The sequence below is a fragment of the Triturus cristatus genome, chromosome 11 (genome assembly GCF_964204655.1).
Source record: "Triturus cristatus chromosome 11, aTriCri1.1, whole genome shotgun sequence".
Taxonomy (NCBI): domain Eukaryota; kingdom Metazoa; phylum Chordata; class Amphibia; order Caudata; family Salamandridae; genus Triturus; species Triturus cristatus.
Window position 1 is genome coordinate 874,150,021 of NC_140594.1, and position 18,905 is coordinate 874,168,925.

Below are 18,905 nucleotides of genomic sequence, written 5' to 3' on the forward strand. Positions count from 1 at the left end.
CTGACAAAAACATTTAATAGGACCCACTGCAAGACATTGGTGGCCCAAACACAAAATGAAACAAACATCTGACCGCTTACAATGTAAAGGGCCAATGTTGTAGAAACTGCACCAGCTGACAAATCTGTCCCAGCGTCCAGTATAATGTACTTTGTGGAAAGACGGTTAGAAGACATCCACCACATTCTCCAGCAGATCAAACAGTCAACTGCCACAGTTCAGTTTCCACGAATGGCGGTCTAGATTCGGGTGAAGGACCCTTTCCTGTTGCTGAGAGAGGAGATCCTCCAGAAGCGGAAGCCTGATCAGAGGACAGAGCCTTGTGCTCAGAAGCTCCAGGAGTCACACTTTCCTGGCCAAATCCAGAGCCACTGAAATGACCTTGGCCCAATGTTCCTGATCATTTACAGAAATCGGGGCAGGAAAAGCGGAGGCAAGAAGGCGTGCAGAAGTTCAGATTTTGATTCCAGACGCAATGCTTTTTTACAGGAACTTCTACTTGCAAACCTTGGGTAATATTGGCAGTGGAGAAAAGATCTATCCAGGCTTCTCCCCAATGCCAGAAGATACTCTGCAACACTTCGGGAATTGGTCATCATTTGTGGTCTGCCAGATGCAGTCTGCTGATCTTGTGTGCTATGGCACTCAAAGGCCTTGCCAGATGGTTCACGATCAGGACACTCGTAACAACTCCAGGGGCGCACAGCCTTAAGGCACAGGACCCCGATCTGCACTGCTTACATATCGGTGGTGCTGTCAATGAGAATCTGCACCAGCCTCCCTTTGATAAATGGTACAAAGGCATTCAAGAACAAGTGAATGGTTCGTAATTAGAGCAGGAATTACGCAAAGTCCATAAATTCTTGTGTTTGGTGGCATACAGATTTCACTTCTATGTTCCAGATCGCCTTCTAGTGCATGACAGCATACTTGCTGCACAACATTTCCTGTCCTGAGCCCAAACACCAGGCACAAACCTACAGTGGGTCTGTGACCAACATCTATTTTCTACAATTGCAGCATGGTTTGAAACCTGTAATCTTGGGAGTGGACATAATCCCCTAGCACATTGTCGTAGTTGGAAGGGTGACAAAATTGGGAGCAGAACTCCAGATCAGGGTGAGAAGGAACCAAAAGAAATTAGCTGATGTCAGCATGCATGAGTAGCTCTTATATTCAGCTCTGCTCTGTCACTTTTGGGGTGGTGTGGAATCAATGAAGAGATGCACAACACCACCGAGCAGCCCCTGGGAGCATTGATGGCAAAATGTTTTCCTAATCTACTCTGGCGCAAAGCCAGTATTTGAAGGTGCAGAATCTATGGTAAGAAGTATCCATAAGAAAGTGAATGTTATTGACCCTGTAGGCATCTGTTTGTGGCATGCAGTGCTGTAAATTCACATGTTTAGCATACGTCCGCAATCTAGTATTGGGATCGGAAGTGTGCAAGTTGGTTTTCTTCAAAGAAGCTTTTCGCGTCATAAGGTGTAGTGACTCCTCCTGTTGCTTACAGTGCTCATGGTCGTCGACTCCATTGTTAGATTATTTTTCCGCTTCGTAGGTGAGGATGGAGTGTAAAGAATGATGTATCCTAGTGAAATGGCCATGTAAATATAATGTAATGTAGTTAATTGCAACTGTCACAGGTTTCCGGGAAAGAGGGTGGGCGCATGTGAATCTACAACACTACATGCCACAAACAGATGCTTACAGGGTAAGTAACATTCACTGTTTGACGGAATGTGTGGCTGCAGATACACATGCTTAGCAGATACTGTAAAGCAGTCCTTCTCCCAAAGTGGTGCATATTTGTGCATTTTCTTGAAATTATGTGCGTAAAACCGCTTGGCCCAATTGGCTTGTTGATGGCTATGACATGTACAAAGTAATGTTTTGTAAATGTGTGCGGTGTAATCCATGTATCTGCTTTACATATGTCAGCCATAGATATATTGCATAAGAAAGCCATAGTAGCTCCTTTTTTGCAAGTAGAGTCAGCTTTTGGAGGCTAAGGTAGTGCTCGTTTGTTTTCGCAGAACAGGTTTGGATGCATTTTACCATCCATCGTACAAAGCCTAGTTTAGAAATTGCTCTTTTGTGTGGCTTGCTGAATGCAAGAAAGAGTTGGTGTCTTTCTGAATGGTTGAGTTCTATGAATATAGTACATAAATGCCTTTTTCACATCTAGTATGTGTAACGCTCTTTCTGCAGCTGAATCGGGCTGAGGAAAGAATACCAACAACTCAAAAGATTGGTTCAAGTGAAATTGTGAAGCCACTTTTGGAAGGAATTTTGGGTTAGTACGTAGCACCACCTTGACTTTCGAAATTGAAAAAATGTTTCTTCTAGAGTTAATGCCTGAAGCTCACGGACACATATGAGTGATGTAACTGCCAAGAGAATTGCACCTTACCATGAAAGAAATTGTAGGGGCATTTGTGGAAAGGTTTAAATGGGGGACCCATTACCATTGTTAAAATAATATCAAGATAACAAGCTTGAGTGGGTGAGACTCTGGGCGGAATAACTCTTGAGTCCCTGTCAAAAGGCTTTAATTACAGGAATCCTGAAAATAGAGGTGTGTTCTCTATTTTTTTAGATATGCAGCAACTGCAGTTAAGTGTATTTTTATGGTAGTGAAAGCTAACCCTGAGATTTGTAAATGCAACAGGAAACAAACAGTATCTTGAGGTTGTTGTGCTGTTAAAAGGTCAATACCCTTTAAATGGCAATAGTGAACAAAACTTTTCCATTTTGCTGCTAAACAGACTCTAGTTGTTGGTATCCTGGATTTTCTTTAGAATGTCCATACATTGCTGAGGTAAGTTTAAATATCCGAATTCTAAGACCTCAGGAGCCAAATCACAAGATACAATGACCACGAATTTGGATGTCTTACCGCTCCCTTGTGTTAGAAGGTCCTGCTAGTTGGGAAGCCCTTGATGTGGGACTGATAGTTCTAGTAGTGTGGTAAACCATGGTTGTCTGCCCCATGTGGGAGCAACAAAGATGAGGGTCAGACATCTGCCGAAGTTTGCGTATCTGGGATTATTGAAACCTGGAGGTGAAGTTAGAGCATTTTATGTTTTCCACTGTTTGGAATAGGTCTAGGGTCGACCTTTGTGGTTTTTGTTTGTGGCTGAAGCCAAGTTGGAAGGGGCACAGTACTCACGGATTGTCCAAGAGTTAGGTCTTGGATCTCAAGCTCGGACCCAGAGCTATCATTGTGAGAAAAGCTCCCCTCATCTGCTGCCAACACGTGGACTTGGGCCTATTGTTGGTAATCTTCGGTTTAAAATGTCGGGAGTTTTCTTGATGATCTATCGCAACATCTCGGCTCTTCATGCATGCCGAACACGCACCGTTTTCTTGGACCAAAATAATTGGCACGCCTCACAAGTGTTTTTGTGATGATTCGGTAAAAGGCACAAGTTACACACCAATGTTGGTCGGTATGTGGGAACTTGGTGTGGCAGCATGGGCAGAATCAAAATAGGGTCTGCTCCATTACCAGCTGGAAATGGCGCGGACGGGAAGTTGAAAAAGAAGTTTTGCCCGGAGGGGCCTCGCTCGACTGGAACGAGTCGGTGTCCACGGGCAACCACTTGGGATGGCTAAGAAACCACAACTGATAACAATACCAGCATGTAATGCCTAACAAGTAGAAGAAACCGATACAGAAAAGGGAAAGAGCAAACACATTTGACCCCGATGGTGGGAAAAAGCAATCCAACAACGGAGTCGAGGGCCATGCGCACTGTGAGCAAGAGGAGTCGTCACTACACCTAGTCACTCGATAAGCTTCTTCAAAGGAAAAACAACCTGGACACTTTCGATCCCAACACCAGACATTCCATCAAACAACTATTTTTCATAAGAAGATGATTAATACAAGTTGGGAAAAACTATTTTTTAAGATATAGTGTTCTATTGAATCAAGCTCTACAATGAGCTCCAAATGAACAATATCCTCCCTAATCAACTTCTATCTGAAGATTCATCCATGACAGAGACAGCGTCCAATTCAGTACTTCTAGCCAGCACAAGTCTATTAAACCTGTATCCAGGGGTTAACGTTAGTCAATTAACTAATTTTAAAACGGTTTATGGCTCAGTGGTTCATTCATTCAGAATAGAGGGCTTAGAATGATGGTAAATGATCTGACAAAAAGATTTGTCAATCATCAAATGATAAGGTAGGGAGCTGAAGATTGCTGGAGGATCAGAAAGAAGAGAGCCAAACATTTTATGGTTTACACAAGATTAAAGCCCTCTTTAGAATTGATGGGTATAAAACATTCTCTGAGGTCAGAGCATAACTTAAAGGAATACAATTGATTTAAGGAAGCTAGATGCAGTTTCTGCAGAAAGAAGTGAGAGCTTAGATGCCATTTTCTAATTTATATCACAATTTGGAAGCACATGAGGAGCTGGTCAAATGGAAAGCTTCTACTCACATACAAGATTCAGAAACCTCTTAGCAGTTGGAACATCTTATGTGGTGCAGTAGCAAATAGAATGCAATCAGTGCTATAGGCTTTTTGTTTGGTGATCAAGTGTGATATTGTCTTGAGCTGCCTGGGCAAGTTATTTTTGGGCTACGGGAGAGAAGTGTTGTCATTTTTATGTTAGTCGGAGGTTGAATAAGGAGGATTAGGCAATCAAAGGGGTGCAATATTTGGCTGTTGTGTTTTTCTTTTTCTTTGCTACACTGGAGTTCATATCCCACAAGGAATCTGTCAAGGATGCACCTTCATAAGTAGTCGAGTAATAGGAAAGAATAGATTAGAAATACTGGTGCATATAGTGGGATTATAGATCATTACCGCTTCACATGTCATGTATTTCCATAGAAAACCACATTTTTCAAAAGCTTGGAGAGGTGAATCAATGGCACACACAAGTGACCACTAATGAAGAATCCATATGCATGCATATCGGTCACAGTAGTGACAAACGTCTAAGCATAGCTTTGAAACTAGGCATGATATGCCCTCTTCGAGGTATGTTTTCCACTCTCAGTGGACCTCACAATGGTAATTATCAGTGGCTGCTCCATGTTCTGTGCTGACATTTGACAAGTGAGCCGTAGCTCTACCGGTTTGAGATGGCACCTGAAGGGCACCCCCACAGACAGTCGGGAACTGCTCATGCCCCATCACGAGACCATAGAAAAACTAATTATTGCTGGCTACTGATTTAGGTTTCTGTGCAGTAAATTTGTTACTTCCGTTGAGACAATTGATGTACAGTGTGCTACTTTTCAAGCTGGCTTATATCCCACAATTGTGCATTTTGGAACGTGTGTGTGACAAATGTGTGAAAGGCCCAAGACTGTGTGTGAGGTTACACTTTTCCATGTAGGAAACAGTGAGGGCCTATACAGAATGATAGTTCTCTCCCTGGTTGATTTCACGACCAATACCAGATGGCAAAAAAGAAATAAAGAAATAGAAGTTGGAGTCTATGCCCCAAAGAATTATGGGTCTTCCAGGTGACCCTGATGGGGCTTTCTAGTCATGCTTCACACCAAAGACTATAAAAAATAAAGAGCATGTGAATCTAAAACCGAAAACATGCGGCTTACTGCTCATCTCTCCTATACAAGTGAGTTTCTCCGCACAATATCCAAAGCTACTCCTTAATCTGTTGTGCTGTGGTTGCCAGCTACTAGAAGGCCTTAATGAAAAATACAACTTTCAGTTAAATCCAGTGCTGCTTCTGTTTGGAAATTAATTAGAATACTAACATGGATCAGGATTGATCAAATGCTTGAAACTTTCAATTACACTTGATATTTTTTAGATTCTGATCACATGACTACCACTTGGTATAAAGAATTGACGTTTGTCGGAATAGTTTTGCAATTTGGCTAGCTTTGAGGAGACTCTAGATACGTTTAGAGAGTTCAATAGATCTACAAAGGCCTTTAATGGTAGTTTTCCATCTCCAGCCAGGAAAAGGTCAAAACCATGGAAGGACTGCTTTTGTACATGACCATCGAAAAGAGTCATACTGCTCATAATAAGGAGAGGAGCAGGTGGAAAGACAGAAAAGACTGTGTCTAAATGGAGAACACCTTGAGGAACTCATCCACCTAGTAGCTGCAAAAACCATACAGCTCAGTGCACCAGAGTACCCCCAATGGACAACAACAACAGACACATTCTAGGATTGTGAGTGTGGTGAGCTTGCGTAATCCTACTGTGCCCAGCAAAACAGTTAACTCAGAGAAGCCTGAATCTCCCAGTTTCCAGTCCCAAAGGGATTCTGAGGTGACACCTGTTATTTATGCTTTAGTGTTGTAAAGCTATGATGCTTTACCCTTCTACGTTGTCTGGAAATCTCTGTTTTAACTCCAGTGAGCGCAACAATGTCATTGTTTTTGTTCGACACCAGAATTGTCCTTGATGGCAGGATGTGTCCATTTCGAATGGAAGTGATTTCAGCCCTCTCTATTCATATTATGCAGTGAATAATGGTGGTGGTAGAAAGACTAGTACAGGGTTACAGGCATTTTACCTGTCCCCTTTGGGGAGATTGCCTGCTAGCTTCCCCAATTGGGTGTGTTCAGTCCTCTTAAGTGGGGTCCTTGCCTTCATTATGCCATTGTATGTGTAGTTTTTCTAATGGACCGGAGAGTGCAAGGGTCAATTAGGCCTTCCCAAGTTGTGTGTTGTACAAAATAGTGTTTTTTTGTGCTGGAAAAATAATTCTTATCTGGTAGAACCAAGCCAAGTTTACACTCTTCCTCATGCCTTTGCTAAACTGGTTTACAACGGTTAGTAGGGGAAGTATCCAGCCCATTCTCTTTCTACAAGAATTAGTTTGCCTTGTTTGGATGAAATTCACTCAGTTTCCTTGGTTGTGGCCATTTATCTTGCCAATGAGAGGAGACTAAGCTTCCAGATTAAGGAAAATACACATCCCACCTGAGCCGCTGTGCAAGGAAGCCCGTGAAACCTAACCACCAATAAACTACAGAATGCTCTTCCAGCAGTGGGAAGATGATTCAAACTTGTGAGTAAAGAAGACCCTCACTTTAGTTCAGGGAGCAAGTCTTGACCCCCAGAGGGGCAGAAGTACTGGATCTATCGACGACTACCTTGTTCATTGGTCATCTCAACACCAAGGAGGCTTGTAGACCGGAAAATCTAGAATGTGAATGGCAGATTCAAAGAAAAGGAACCTTGGGATCAAATCGTATGAACTGGCTCACTACAGTCTACTGTATCCAACTTAGAGAAAAGAGACCAGTTGGGAACTTAGCTGCTTACTTAAAACCCCTAACTTGGACTGTGTCACAACTGGAAACTGATGACGAAGTATTGGACCAGCTGGACATCACCAGGAGCACCTAAAAGCTTTTCTAAGGGTAAGAACCATCTTGTGAGTGGGTGGTGGGATTTGAGATAACTAGTTTGCCTATCTATTGGACAGGACCTTTTTTCTTCAGAGTTCCTTTCGGTACTGAGCTGACACATTCCACAATCATTGGCTGTATGCAGTCAATCACCCCTCTAAAAACTGAACGGACCGGAACACGTCTATATATCCCAGAGTCAATAGATTTTAATTTTTACATGCAATTACCAGCAAATCGAAGTAATTTTATTCCTTAAATTGAGCTTTGACTAAACATTGATTTTACTGAGTGCTATTTACAGTGCCATTGTAAATCTGAGATTCTAACTTGCCCCACATCCTTAACTAATCATTTACTGCTCGGTCAAACTTCCATAGGAGGGTCAAGTGACAGAAGGGAGTATGTGAACTATCCAATTTGGAGTGCACTAGCATTGAGACTCTGGGATATTAGTTTCAAATGTCTGTCTACACAGAATAAAGCCCAGAAATCTCGAACTGTCCCAGGACAGTAAGGCCTTAGACATGGGTACTGGAAACTTAACTAATTCGATCCGATCTCAGCCCACTGAGCTGTCTAGTGTTTTACTAAAGGCTGTTCAGGGTCAGAAGTGGGTCCAAAGAAAGTGCATCCACATTAAGTGCTTAACCCTATCCCCATTTGGCAGTGGTTCCCAAACTGTGAGCCGTGGCTCCCTGGGGAGCCGTCAAACCTAGCCAGGGGAGCCGCGCACCAAGCACTTCAATACATCTAATGTTGAAGGGTCTGTTGGCTTCAGTTAAACTCATTAGACTTAAACGCATGATGTTGATCATTTGTAAGTATCACTATCAAAGGAGAGAGAGAGGACTAGGTAGCTAGTCCGTATCCCCGGGGTTTATATGTGAGATCAAAAAGTACTAGCCTATTTGTGAATTTACATAGACTCAAGACTGTAAGGCAGGGTACAAACCATTTTGTTTGTTCATGAAGCCCTCACCCACCAACCTAGTTGGTGGCATGCTTCATCATCGGGCCCACCCAGTGACACCGAGTGTGTCCCGGGTGTGCTTCGACGCCTGGATACAGCGGAGCAGGTATGTATCTGAGTGTGCAGTGTAGTGACGTGAAGGTGACGATTTAAAAGCTATGCAGGGATCCCAGTACCCGAGGGTAAATTATATTTTAATAACTGGGTCACTGCTAGCATTAAAAAAGGCTGTTTGATGTTATAGGAATGTTAATTAGGGTTTCCTACATCCAGGTGTGGTCTACATGTTTCAGCCAGGCCTTTATGATTAAAACTGGCTTTCCTCAGGACCAAAGTGTGTAGGTGCAAATTACTTAGATTTAAGTGATTGTGTAATTTTGAGAAATGTGTAGCACTCGCTAAGGTGCTTTACATGTGAGAGGGGGATTCCCTCTTAGAGCATTAGTTGGCTTGTTGCCAAACATGTAAATGTAAATGTATGTGTCTTGTAAAGCGCACTGCTGCCCTGAGGCGTCCTGGCGCTGTAGACCGCTGGGGAACCCGTCCTGGCTATCCCTGTGAGATGGTCCCTCCAGGGTATCTCCAAGGTGAAACCAGGCATCCCCGGCGAACGTGGGGGGCCGTTGTGGAGATGAGGCAAGCTAATGCCCAGAGTTGCCGAGTGTGTTCCTGGTTAGAGTAGGTACCGAGGCGAGAATTATCAAGTCCGTTTTGACCCTGGTCCACGACCCTGCCGCGTTGGGAATTGAACCCTGGTCCCTGGCCGATTCTCTGCTTACGGATCTGCCGCCTCTAACCAGTGAGCCACACCTCCCCATGGAGTAGTCCGGCAGAGGAATGGACCGATACTTTCGGTCAGTGTCTGCGTTGAGCCTCTAGTCGTCTGAGGCCGCAATTTTAGGGAGGAGACAGCAAAAATAAAGTTGTATGTGGTTTAAAAAATCACTAGTCACCCTGCTGAGACAGGTGTGTTGGCACGTATGACATGGGTAGAAAGTCAAGTGCATGCAAATATTCGTCAAGCGCAGAAACACTTTGGCAATGAGGCCTACATGCGTAGGGGTGCTATATAGCACTGTAAGTGGGATAAAAACATTTGAGAGGGCACTTTAAAAAAAAAATGGGCAACGAAGTGTAACTAGGAATATTTTATTAGAGGCGCTGCCTTAGTAATACGAAACACCCCGCGTATATGATTATAATACCTTCATCAGCTTCATCCCAATTATTTTCAGGGAGAAAAAAGAAAGTACTCCCGAGGCTGGGCTTACATCCCCCCAACCTCCCCAAAAAGAAACAGGGGGGAGCCACGGGCAATGGCCAATGGGTCAAGGGAGCCGCGGGTTGAAAAAGTTTGGGAACCACTGCCCATTTGGGAATAAAATCTCTTTTAAAAGACCAGTATTTGATATCATATCTTTGCCATAGAAGATGTTACCACCTACTGGTTTTCTTTGTGTCATATTTAACTAGTTCATCTTCCTGCTAGTAAAAGTTGTTTATCTTTTCAAAGTTAAAGCACTGACTAAATATTGTTGTTACTTAACATGTTGTACACCTATGTTTCTAACACCTTCTACCACCCGTTAACCTTGGCTGTGAACTCTCACTATCTAGAGAGTGTCTAATGAATTACGGAAGTAACGCGGGAATGCCACTGGAGGGCATTAGTACTGTGATCCTGGAGAAGCAGTGAGGCATAACAATACCCATCATGTCATCAGTCACAAGCGTGCTGCCTTAATGACTTACCTGTATGCTTACACTGTATTTATTATTCATAAAAAACACAAACTAAGTATTGGAGATATGCACGTGTAAATACAAACTGAAGGTCTTCTCGTGTGGGTTTGTACAATTATACATGACTGTCTATGTTGCACATACACAGACGTTCTACTATATTGCAGGATTTTCCTTCGGTAGCCCCCAGCTACCCCAAAAAAAATAAAGTGGCTAATTGAATAGAAAAGGTATTTCAAGTGGGCTCATGTCTCGTTTCACAGCTTACATTTGCATGCACAGTTTAAGATTCCACGCTAAAAGGGACCCTTTGTAAAGTGCACATCCTCCCTTGTCTGTACAGAAATGATGGGCCTCGGAAAGCAAATTGTCTCCTCCAAATTTAGAATACGCAGTACACTCACCTCTTCAAGCAACAAATCATTGTATTACAGTCGGATCCCTATGAAGTATACCCTCTTATCTATTCAGCCCACCTTTGACTTCCTCAACCTGCCTACCAAAGTCACACACATACCACCATCTCTACCTATCAGATTCCCATTTGTTATGTAAAATCTTTTCCAGTAGTGCACTCCCTTGCTTTGTATCTAGGTTTGTGTTTTATAAATTGAACACACTCATTTATAGATGCAGGAAACCCAAATGGAACCATGGCCAGGAAGGATAAATCACAGGGTTCTTTAAAACTTGTGCCTTATGAATGTCTGTTGACATTTGTAAATTTGTCATCGCTTAGATTTCAACAAAGGGTTTTGTAATCAACACATGCGTTGTAATCTTAGAATGAGCGCTGAACAAATGCCCTTCATGCAACAAGGAATCTGCTCTTAGTATGATAGTGAAGATGTGAATAAAGCAAACAAATACACAAACCTGAGCTCCAAGTCTGGAAAGATATCGGTTTCTTACACCGAAAGCGCTCATGGGCTTTAACCTGGCTAAATCATTCTGGCTTTGTCGCCGAAGGAATGCCTGTTTCTCTGCCCTAAAAACAGTAAGTGAATGTATTACATGATCAACAATAGAAAATATACAATTGTTGTTACTTTTAATAATGGACAACGAATACGTGTCATTGATTTAAAAAAGTACAATGATAAAGAATGAAATCCTCATCTAAATGTAGGTGCCTAATTCTGAAGGAAAAATATATCAATGTCCAAAAAGAAAAATATTAACCACACCATAAGAAATTTGAGACAAGCCAGTGCATTTAGTGGGTAAACACGTTTATTCAGTTAGTAAAGTCGGTGCAGGAAGAGAAAAGTGCAATGTTATTTTTTGTTAAAACTTAAGTGCTATTAAAACAGCATGCAAAACCACCATGCACTGTAACGTAAGAATTTGTGTTGTAAAGGTAAGAACATTTTTGAAGGAACTACAATTCTAAGGATAAAAAATAGCATCATAAAAGACGTGTACATAATAAGAAAAGTCAGCAGGCTACAGATAAACATTTCTTAATAACAGTTACAAAGCAGTTAACTTTTCAATAAGTGCTGATGCTGAAAAGTGCTCCCAGGTTATTTACAGTAAGAGGCACAAGGAAATCAAGTGCTTTCATCCAGATGAAACAATATATGTCAGTGATTCGTACCGCTTCTCACTTAACACATTTCAAGTGCTAATTAATCACAGTTATTTTAGTAATTCAGGAAAACAGTGATTGACTAAAAACATTAAGTGCTAATGGTGTTAACGAGAACTCATGGCTTGAACTTCAGAGATTAATCACAGTGCCTCAGCTACCATTGTACTTCTTCACAAAAAACTTTTGTTTAACACTAAAAGTAAGTAAAAAATAGAAGAGGTTACATGATCGACCCATACTTAATATTTAAAAGTGCAATGAGTTACTTCTAGTCTATTAATCTGAAAAAACAATTAGTGTAATGTGCAGTTAAACAATACATTGCCAGGGACTGTCTTGACATAAAGCCCATTTTATAAGGTTATTATTCTGAGTTTATAATTTGAATCACTGAAGCTGAAGTGTGGGATCGTATCAGCCAAAATATACACACACCCATGAAAACTGTCTATCTCTACAGGAGGTAAACATCTTATTAAAGCGTCAGTGAAGAGGTAGCATGGAATGACAAATATATTTAGGAGCTGTACTCTAAGTCAAGATTATGCAAATTACATCAGAAATTGCTGTTTAACACAATGGAGATCATGAGAAAGAGAGATCGCAAACCTCAATATGCCTAAAAAAGTGTTTCCTTCTTGGGTTCCTAGGAAAATACCTAATTCTTAAGGTTACTTTTCCAACTATTTGTTTGTCTTTACTTTTATAGTTGGCCAAATGCAATGAAAACATGCTCAAAAGGCAATATGTGTACAAGTACAGCACCAGCTTTTTAGTAATAGACATTATTGCCGGTAAACCAAACTAGGAAGAAGCCCTATTGCAAAAGGCAAACAAAATGTCCTCGATCATTAATGCCTACCACACAAGAGGAACAAAGTATTTTTTGCTACATATGCATACCAATATTAAGAATTGGAAAATATAGGAAAAACGCACAACATCCTAACTATAAAGCCATCAACAGATATGTTTGTAATCACTTACTTATAAACAAACTTTGTATTCTTCAAAGTATAATATGGTGTGCACTATATGTTGTGTGTCAGACGTACCCTGGAAGACCAGTCAACTGCACCTCAATAAAGGGCACCCAAAAAATATATTCCCTGTCTGTATGTGAAAAATATATCACTTGAAAAAAAACAGGACATGAGACATCCAAGAGGTAAGCATGTAGTCGCACGATTTGCAAAAAGTAAACATTTTCTAAAAACATTTAGCAAAATAAAAAATAAAAAATCGAAATATATTACAACTATTTATCAAGTGCTGTCAAAAAAGAGCATTACTTTGCAATGCTCACTATAATTAAGTAACAATGATTGCAGAAGTAAAAGTATTTTTGCTACATGTATGTGTAACCTGCAGATTATACATTAAAACTGCAGCATGATTGTGGTCTTTGATAATTCTTATATCAATAAATTGGGAACCAAGAATTTTTCATCTTAGTACCACCTATTATTTACAGTGTTAGGAGGCAAAAAATGTGGTGGTAAGTGCTACATTAAAAAAGTGTATAATTACATCTGACAATGTTCATTCTATTGTAAAAAGGTGGTGTGTTTGCATTTACAAAATTAATGTCATAACTGCAAGTGCTTAGTTAAAATAGGACCCGCATTTATCGAATATAAAATAGATCACTTCTTTGATTAAATTATTCCCTAGACTCACCTTCTGATATTTATAAAAAAATATAAACAATTTAAATGTTATATTTCTTTTAACAGGAAATAAAATCATTAACATTTTGCTATGAAGTGCTCTGAAAAAGAAGGTTACTCTACTAAAAAAGTACATCGACTACACATAGAGCTTGAAATAACTAGTATTCTTCCAGCTGATGTGTTGCTGATCACACGATCTGTACTTCTGGATATTTATTCAACATTCTTTTCTGCAAAACATTAGCGTTGTGAGAGTTACTTATAGTTAAACAAGATATCAAATCAATGTTATTGTTTTACCTCATGTTAAATATCAAAGTAACAAACAATGCCAGGGATTTGCGTACAAAATCCATATCAGATACAATGGGATTTTATAGCAGTAAGCTGCTGCACAAAAGAGACCCATCAAGGTAAACTTGTCAGTTTAGACACATGGGGGCTGATTACGATGCAGTCAGAAAAGGCTCCCAACAGTTGTTCGGAGCCGTTCCGACTGCATCGTAATATGCCGGTCGGATTCCTTTCAGACCGCCTCATTACGATGGAGACGGTCGGAAAGAAATCCGAGCGATCATTCTGACGGGCTCGGCGAGTCTGTCCGCTAGTCAGAATGCTGCCATTGATCACAAGGGCGGCTCTTTCCGCCCATGGGATTTCTATGTTGGGTTTCGGCAGCCTTTCCGTGCCGCCTTTCCAACACAGAAAGGCTGTTGGAACTCGACCTTTCGTGCACGGCCTCCGCTTGGATGCAGAGGGGGCATCAATGGCGCCCTCCTGTTTATCACTGCACCCTGTGGCAGGCACCCTGAGGTGCCTGCCACAGGGTGTAGGGATGAAATGCACCTCCTATTTTACAATGGAAGCATGCATTCCAGCCGGAAAACATTGTCAAGTATAGGAATGTGACCGAACAGTGTTCGGTCGCATCCTAATTAATCGGTCGGGACTGCCGACCGGTTGTCATGGGTCCCATAACTGAGACTATGTCGGGCCGAGGAAACTCCACCTGACATAGTAATCAGCCCCCTAGTGCGAACTGAAGCACACTTGGGAAGTAATTAGTTTTCTAGTGCCTCTGGATAAAACGCATTTATGCACATTGCCTTGACCATATGGTTCATCATACATTGTTGCAGACTGTATGACCACAATGATACAATAACTCCTATGCATCCACTTAATAGTGGAATAAAGGATTAAATGGCACATGATGTGCAATCCAGTTTCAGTGGTAACTGAGGATTACCACACCAAAACCGCAAAAGACCTACCAACTGAGATGGCTCCTGGCAAAACACCATTGAAATACAATAGAAGATTCTCTCACCTGGACAATCGGCCCCATAAAAAATAACTTCTTAAGTTGTCATATTGTTACATTTGTATATTGCACTATGAAAATATCAATGTAAAGATGCATTCATAGTAAATACTAGGTCACAAAATGTCAGTTGGCAACCTTATCTGCAAATTGACTTGGTGAGTTAGACAAAATCTCTTATGCTAATGACCACTGCAAACTAAATTATACCTCAAAGCTGTGTCATACGCTACAACATGGAAGGGCCCTAGCCAGCAGAAGTACTAAAATTAAGAATAAAAGGTTTAGAGGGTCAGTATCAGTCTTTGATCCTCTTGGAAAGGCCTTTCTAGGCCTGGTAGGTCATTTAGGAAATTTTCATCCATTTTCAGAAGAATAATCTGCAGTAGTTGGATGGTCAGCCCTAGATTCTGACTTGCTTCAGAAAGCTTTCTGCTTTAGTTTGTAGAGGTCTCACTAATCAGGTGTGAATAGGGCCTTTCCTAATAGAGAAGCTTCTTACTTGTGTAGACCCCACAGCCATCTCAAACTAGGGTCTTAAATTTTAGGGACATGAATTACCCAGCACTAGTGTCCACTACCTGCCCAATACCTAACTCTTGTAGAAAAACTTAAAATGGTATTGAATCTCAAACATGTGCCTGGGCTGTCAAGAAGGAAGTGCTTTCACTAGCTGTCAGTAGCAAATCAAAGCAAGGCTGAAAAGGTCTAAAGCAGTAGTTAATAACCTTTTCAATTCTGTGGACCCCTTACTGAATCATTCCTAAAATCCAGGGAGCTCAACTGAGACATTATTGGAAGTCAGGGACCCCTGCCTGAAGCAATTTTGAGGATTTGAATGGCAAAACAATACACAAAAACAATTATACCCCAAACAAATGCTCAAATACTGAAATATGTTGTGTAAGTAAAAAATATAGAATACGTTTTCAATTTTGCTTCTATATGTGAATAGACTTTATTAATTTTAATTGACTCATTTCAATAATATTGAATTATAGCAAACAGTCGCAGACCCCCAGAGGTGCTTGGATCAAAGGTTAAGAACCATTAGTCTAAAGGATTGCCTCTCTGTTGTGTTTTGCACCATATGTGCTCCTGCCTAGGACGCTGTACTCTGGTACTACCTTGACTGATAAGTTTAGAAATATGGCACACAAATGTTGTTTCTGTGCCAAGTGTTCATTTGTATTTTTGAAGTATTATTACTGTTCAGTATCACTGGAAGGAGAGGAAGAGAAGATAGATATGGCAACCATTTATTTCTGTATGATTGACAGCAACACAGAGGGAAGCCAAAACAGACCTGCTATGTCTGCGGGCACACCACAGAATACAAATTAGAAGTGTGAAGATAAAGAGGTGGAGGGTGGATAACAGTAAGTTAACATCTTTTCACGAGTGGAGCTCATGGACAGTGAGAAAAGGGTAAGAGGAACCACTGCTGCATCTACTGTAAAACAGTTCTAGGTGTAAAACCAAAGCACTAAAGAGAGCACTGTAGGGGGGTTATAAAAAAGCCTGAAGTGCAACAGGAAGGGAATGCATTCAAGTACATGGGTTTAGGCAGATCATAAATGGTGCATTGCCTGAAAATATCGGCTATAGGTCAGAAGAGCTGCTGCAAGTGTTGCATGGCACGCATCAGACACATCTAAGAATAAGACCAAGACAAATACATCAATGCTGGAACTTTAGCCTGACATCTGAGAAGGTTAGGACTGAGGCATCCTTTGCCATTTTGAAGATGCATCCTAGTGGGAGGTAAGGGACCAAAAACGCACTGCTAAGGAGTATAAAGGAATGTAGCAAAAAAAGAATGCACCAGTGCTGCGACTGAGAAGTTTGCGAAGTACCAGAGTCATACAAAAAGGCACATAGCTATGTTGTTTTAGGCAAGCATTCTGCTTAAATCAAATTCTAGTCAGGAACCTTAAGGAAGTGGAAGGATAAGTGCAGGAAGGAGTAGTTTCTTTTCTGTAACTCCAGTTCTGTAGTAGGGGTATCTCTGTTATAGTCATAATCTAGTGAATAGTCCCGCCCATGTGCGCGGACCCCGGAGCAATAAAAAATAATCTCTAAAAGGTGACAAATCATGCAGACCTGCATACACCTTTAAGAGAGAATTTAATTTAAAGACAGATAATGCAGCCTATACCCACAGGCTACACTGTCCAGTACTTCAACTAGAATTCCACCAAAATCCACAAACAGCACTGCCTGTCCAGTTTTTCTCCCCCTAGGAAAAAACCCTGCCTCTACCAGCAAAAGCCTCTGGAATGATAGAGAGGAAGGAGTGGACAGACAAGCCCCATAGGCTGCCATTATGTGGCTTGGAACAGGATACTGTGCCTTTAAGAAAACTTTCCAGTTTTCCAGAACTTTCCCCAGTATCCCAGAATGCCCAGCAGGTCCCATTTACTTTCAGTTCTTTTTGAAGGCGTAGCACGCCAGACCTGTAGCATTCTCCATATGAATAAGTATCTCTCCACCGGGGAGGAGGGCGGGCGCTTATGACTATAACAGAGATACCCCTACTACAGAACTGGAGTTACAGAAAAGAAACTACTCCTTCTGTAGTAGGGGATCTCTGTGTATAGTCATAATCTAGTGAATAGAATGGCAAGCCCATCCCCACACAACAAAAGCGGTGGAGAACACATAAGACACAACCACTACTGTGCGAACAAATTTCGCAGCGAAGCCTGCCCAACCTGAGCATCTGCCCTGGCATCCGAGTCCAGACAGTAATGCGCAGCAAAGGTATGGACCGACTTCCAAGTGGCCGCCTTACAGATTTCCGCAATCGGAACATTACGCAGCAAAGCCGTCGTGGCAGCTTTGCCCCTGGTGGAATGAGCCTTAGGTTTACCCCCTAAGGTCTTATTAGCCTTTTGATAACACAACTGTATGCAGGACACAATCCACCGAGAGATGGACTGCTTAGAGGTCGCAAGACCAGTCCTGACTGAGCCATAATTAACAAACAATTGGTCAGACCTACGAATATCCTTGGTCTTATCCAGATAAAATTTCAACACCCTTCGGACATCCAGGGAATGGAGAGCCCTTTCCGCTGGTGAAGAGGGATTCTGAAAGAACGTAGGTAAAGTTATGGTCTGATTGACATGAAAGTCAGAGATAACCTTAGGAAGGAACTTAGGGTGAGTACGCATCACAATCTTAGCAGCATGAAACACAGTATAAGGTTCTTGACAACATAATGCCTGAAGTTCACTCACCCTGTGGGCCGATGTAATGGCCACTAGGAACGCCGCCTTCCAGGATAGGTGCTGCAATGAAGCCTTGTGAATAGGTTCAAAAGGCTCTCTCATCAGTCTGGACAGCACCACATTCAAGTCCCAAGAAGGCGAGGGAAGTCTGACAGGAGGGAACACCTTCTTCAAGCCTTCCAAAAAATCCTTGACCACAGGAATCTGAAAGAAGGACGTCTGTGAAGGGCACTTCCTGTAAGCAGTCAAAGCAGCCAGATGAACCTTAATGGAATGGAAATTAAGGCCAGACTGCGCCAGATGCAAAAGGTATGGAAGGATGACATCTTCCTTACATGTTGTCGGATCAAAGTTCTTGGACTTACACCAGATACAGAACCTCTTCCACTTGTAAGCATAGGATGTCCTAGTGGAAGGTCGCTTAGACTCCTTCAGAATGTCCATACAATCGTCTGGTAGATTCAGATGACCGTATTGCACTATTTCAGGAGCCATGCCGCCAAACTCAAAGACGAGAGGTTGGGGTGCACCATCCGCCCCCCGAACTTCGTGAGAAGGTCCGGCCTGCACGGCAACCGCATGTGAGGAAGGAGAGACCGGTGAAGAAGGTCCGTGAACCACCACTGCCTGGGCCACTCCGGGGCGATCAGGATCATCCGCGCCCTGGACTGGGACAGCTTGATGAGCACCGCCGGAATCAGGGGAATGGGTGGAAAAGCGTACAGAAAGCTGTTCGACCAATCGATCCATAGCGCATTCCCCAGCGTCCCCCGCTGGTAGTACCTGGATGCGAAGTCTCGGCATTTGCTGTTTTCGGCGGTGGCGAACAGATCTACGTCTGGAGTCCCCCACCTTGCGAAGACTTCTCCTAGTACTTCGTCGTTTATGACCCATTCGTGGTTTTCCTGAATCAGCCTGCTCAAGGCGTCTGCCTGAGCATTCTGCACCCCTGGCAGATGTGTGGCCGTGATCGTCAATCCTCGGGCCAGCAGCCAGCGCCAG

General features: G+C 42.1%; 1 protein-coding gene across 2 annotated transcripts in view; it reads right to left on the reverse strand.

Annotated features, from left to right (window-relative positions):
• Positions 1 to 18,905, reverse strand: part of MFSD1 (major facilitator superfamily domain containing 1) — a 166,860-nt gene that overhangs the window by 5,108 nt on the left and 142,847 nt on the right. The window contains exon 16 of one of the 2 annotated variants that reach the window (XM_085634734.1): positions 10,956 to 11,067. In XM_085634734.1, the coding sequence (XP_085490860.1) occupies positions 10,956 to 11,067 (112 nt within the window). Of the gene's footprint in view, positions 1 to 10,955; positions 11,068 to 11,294; positions 13,577 to 18,905 lie in introns of those variants that run through there. The other variant, XM_085634735.1, reaches the window with a different exon arrangement.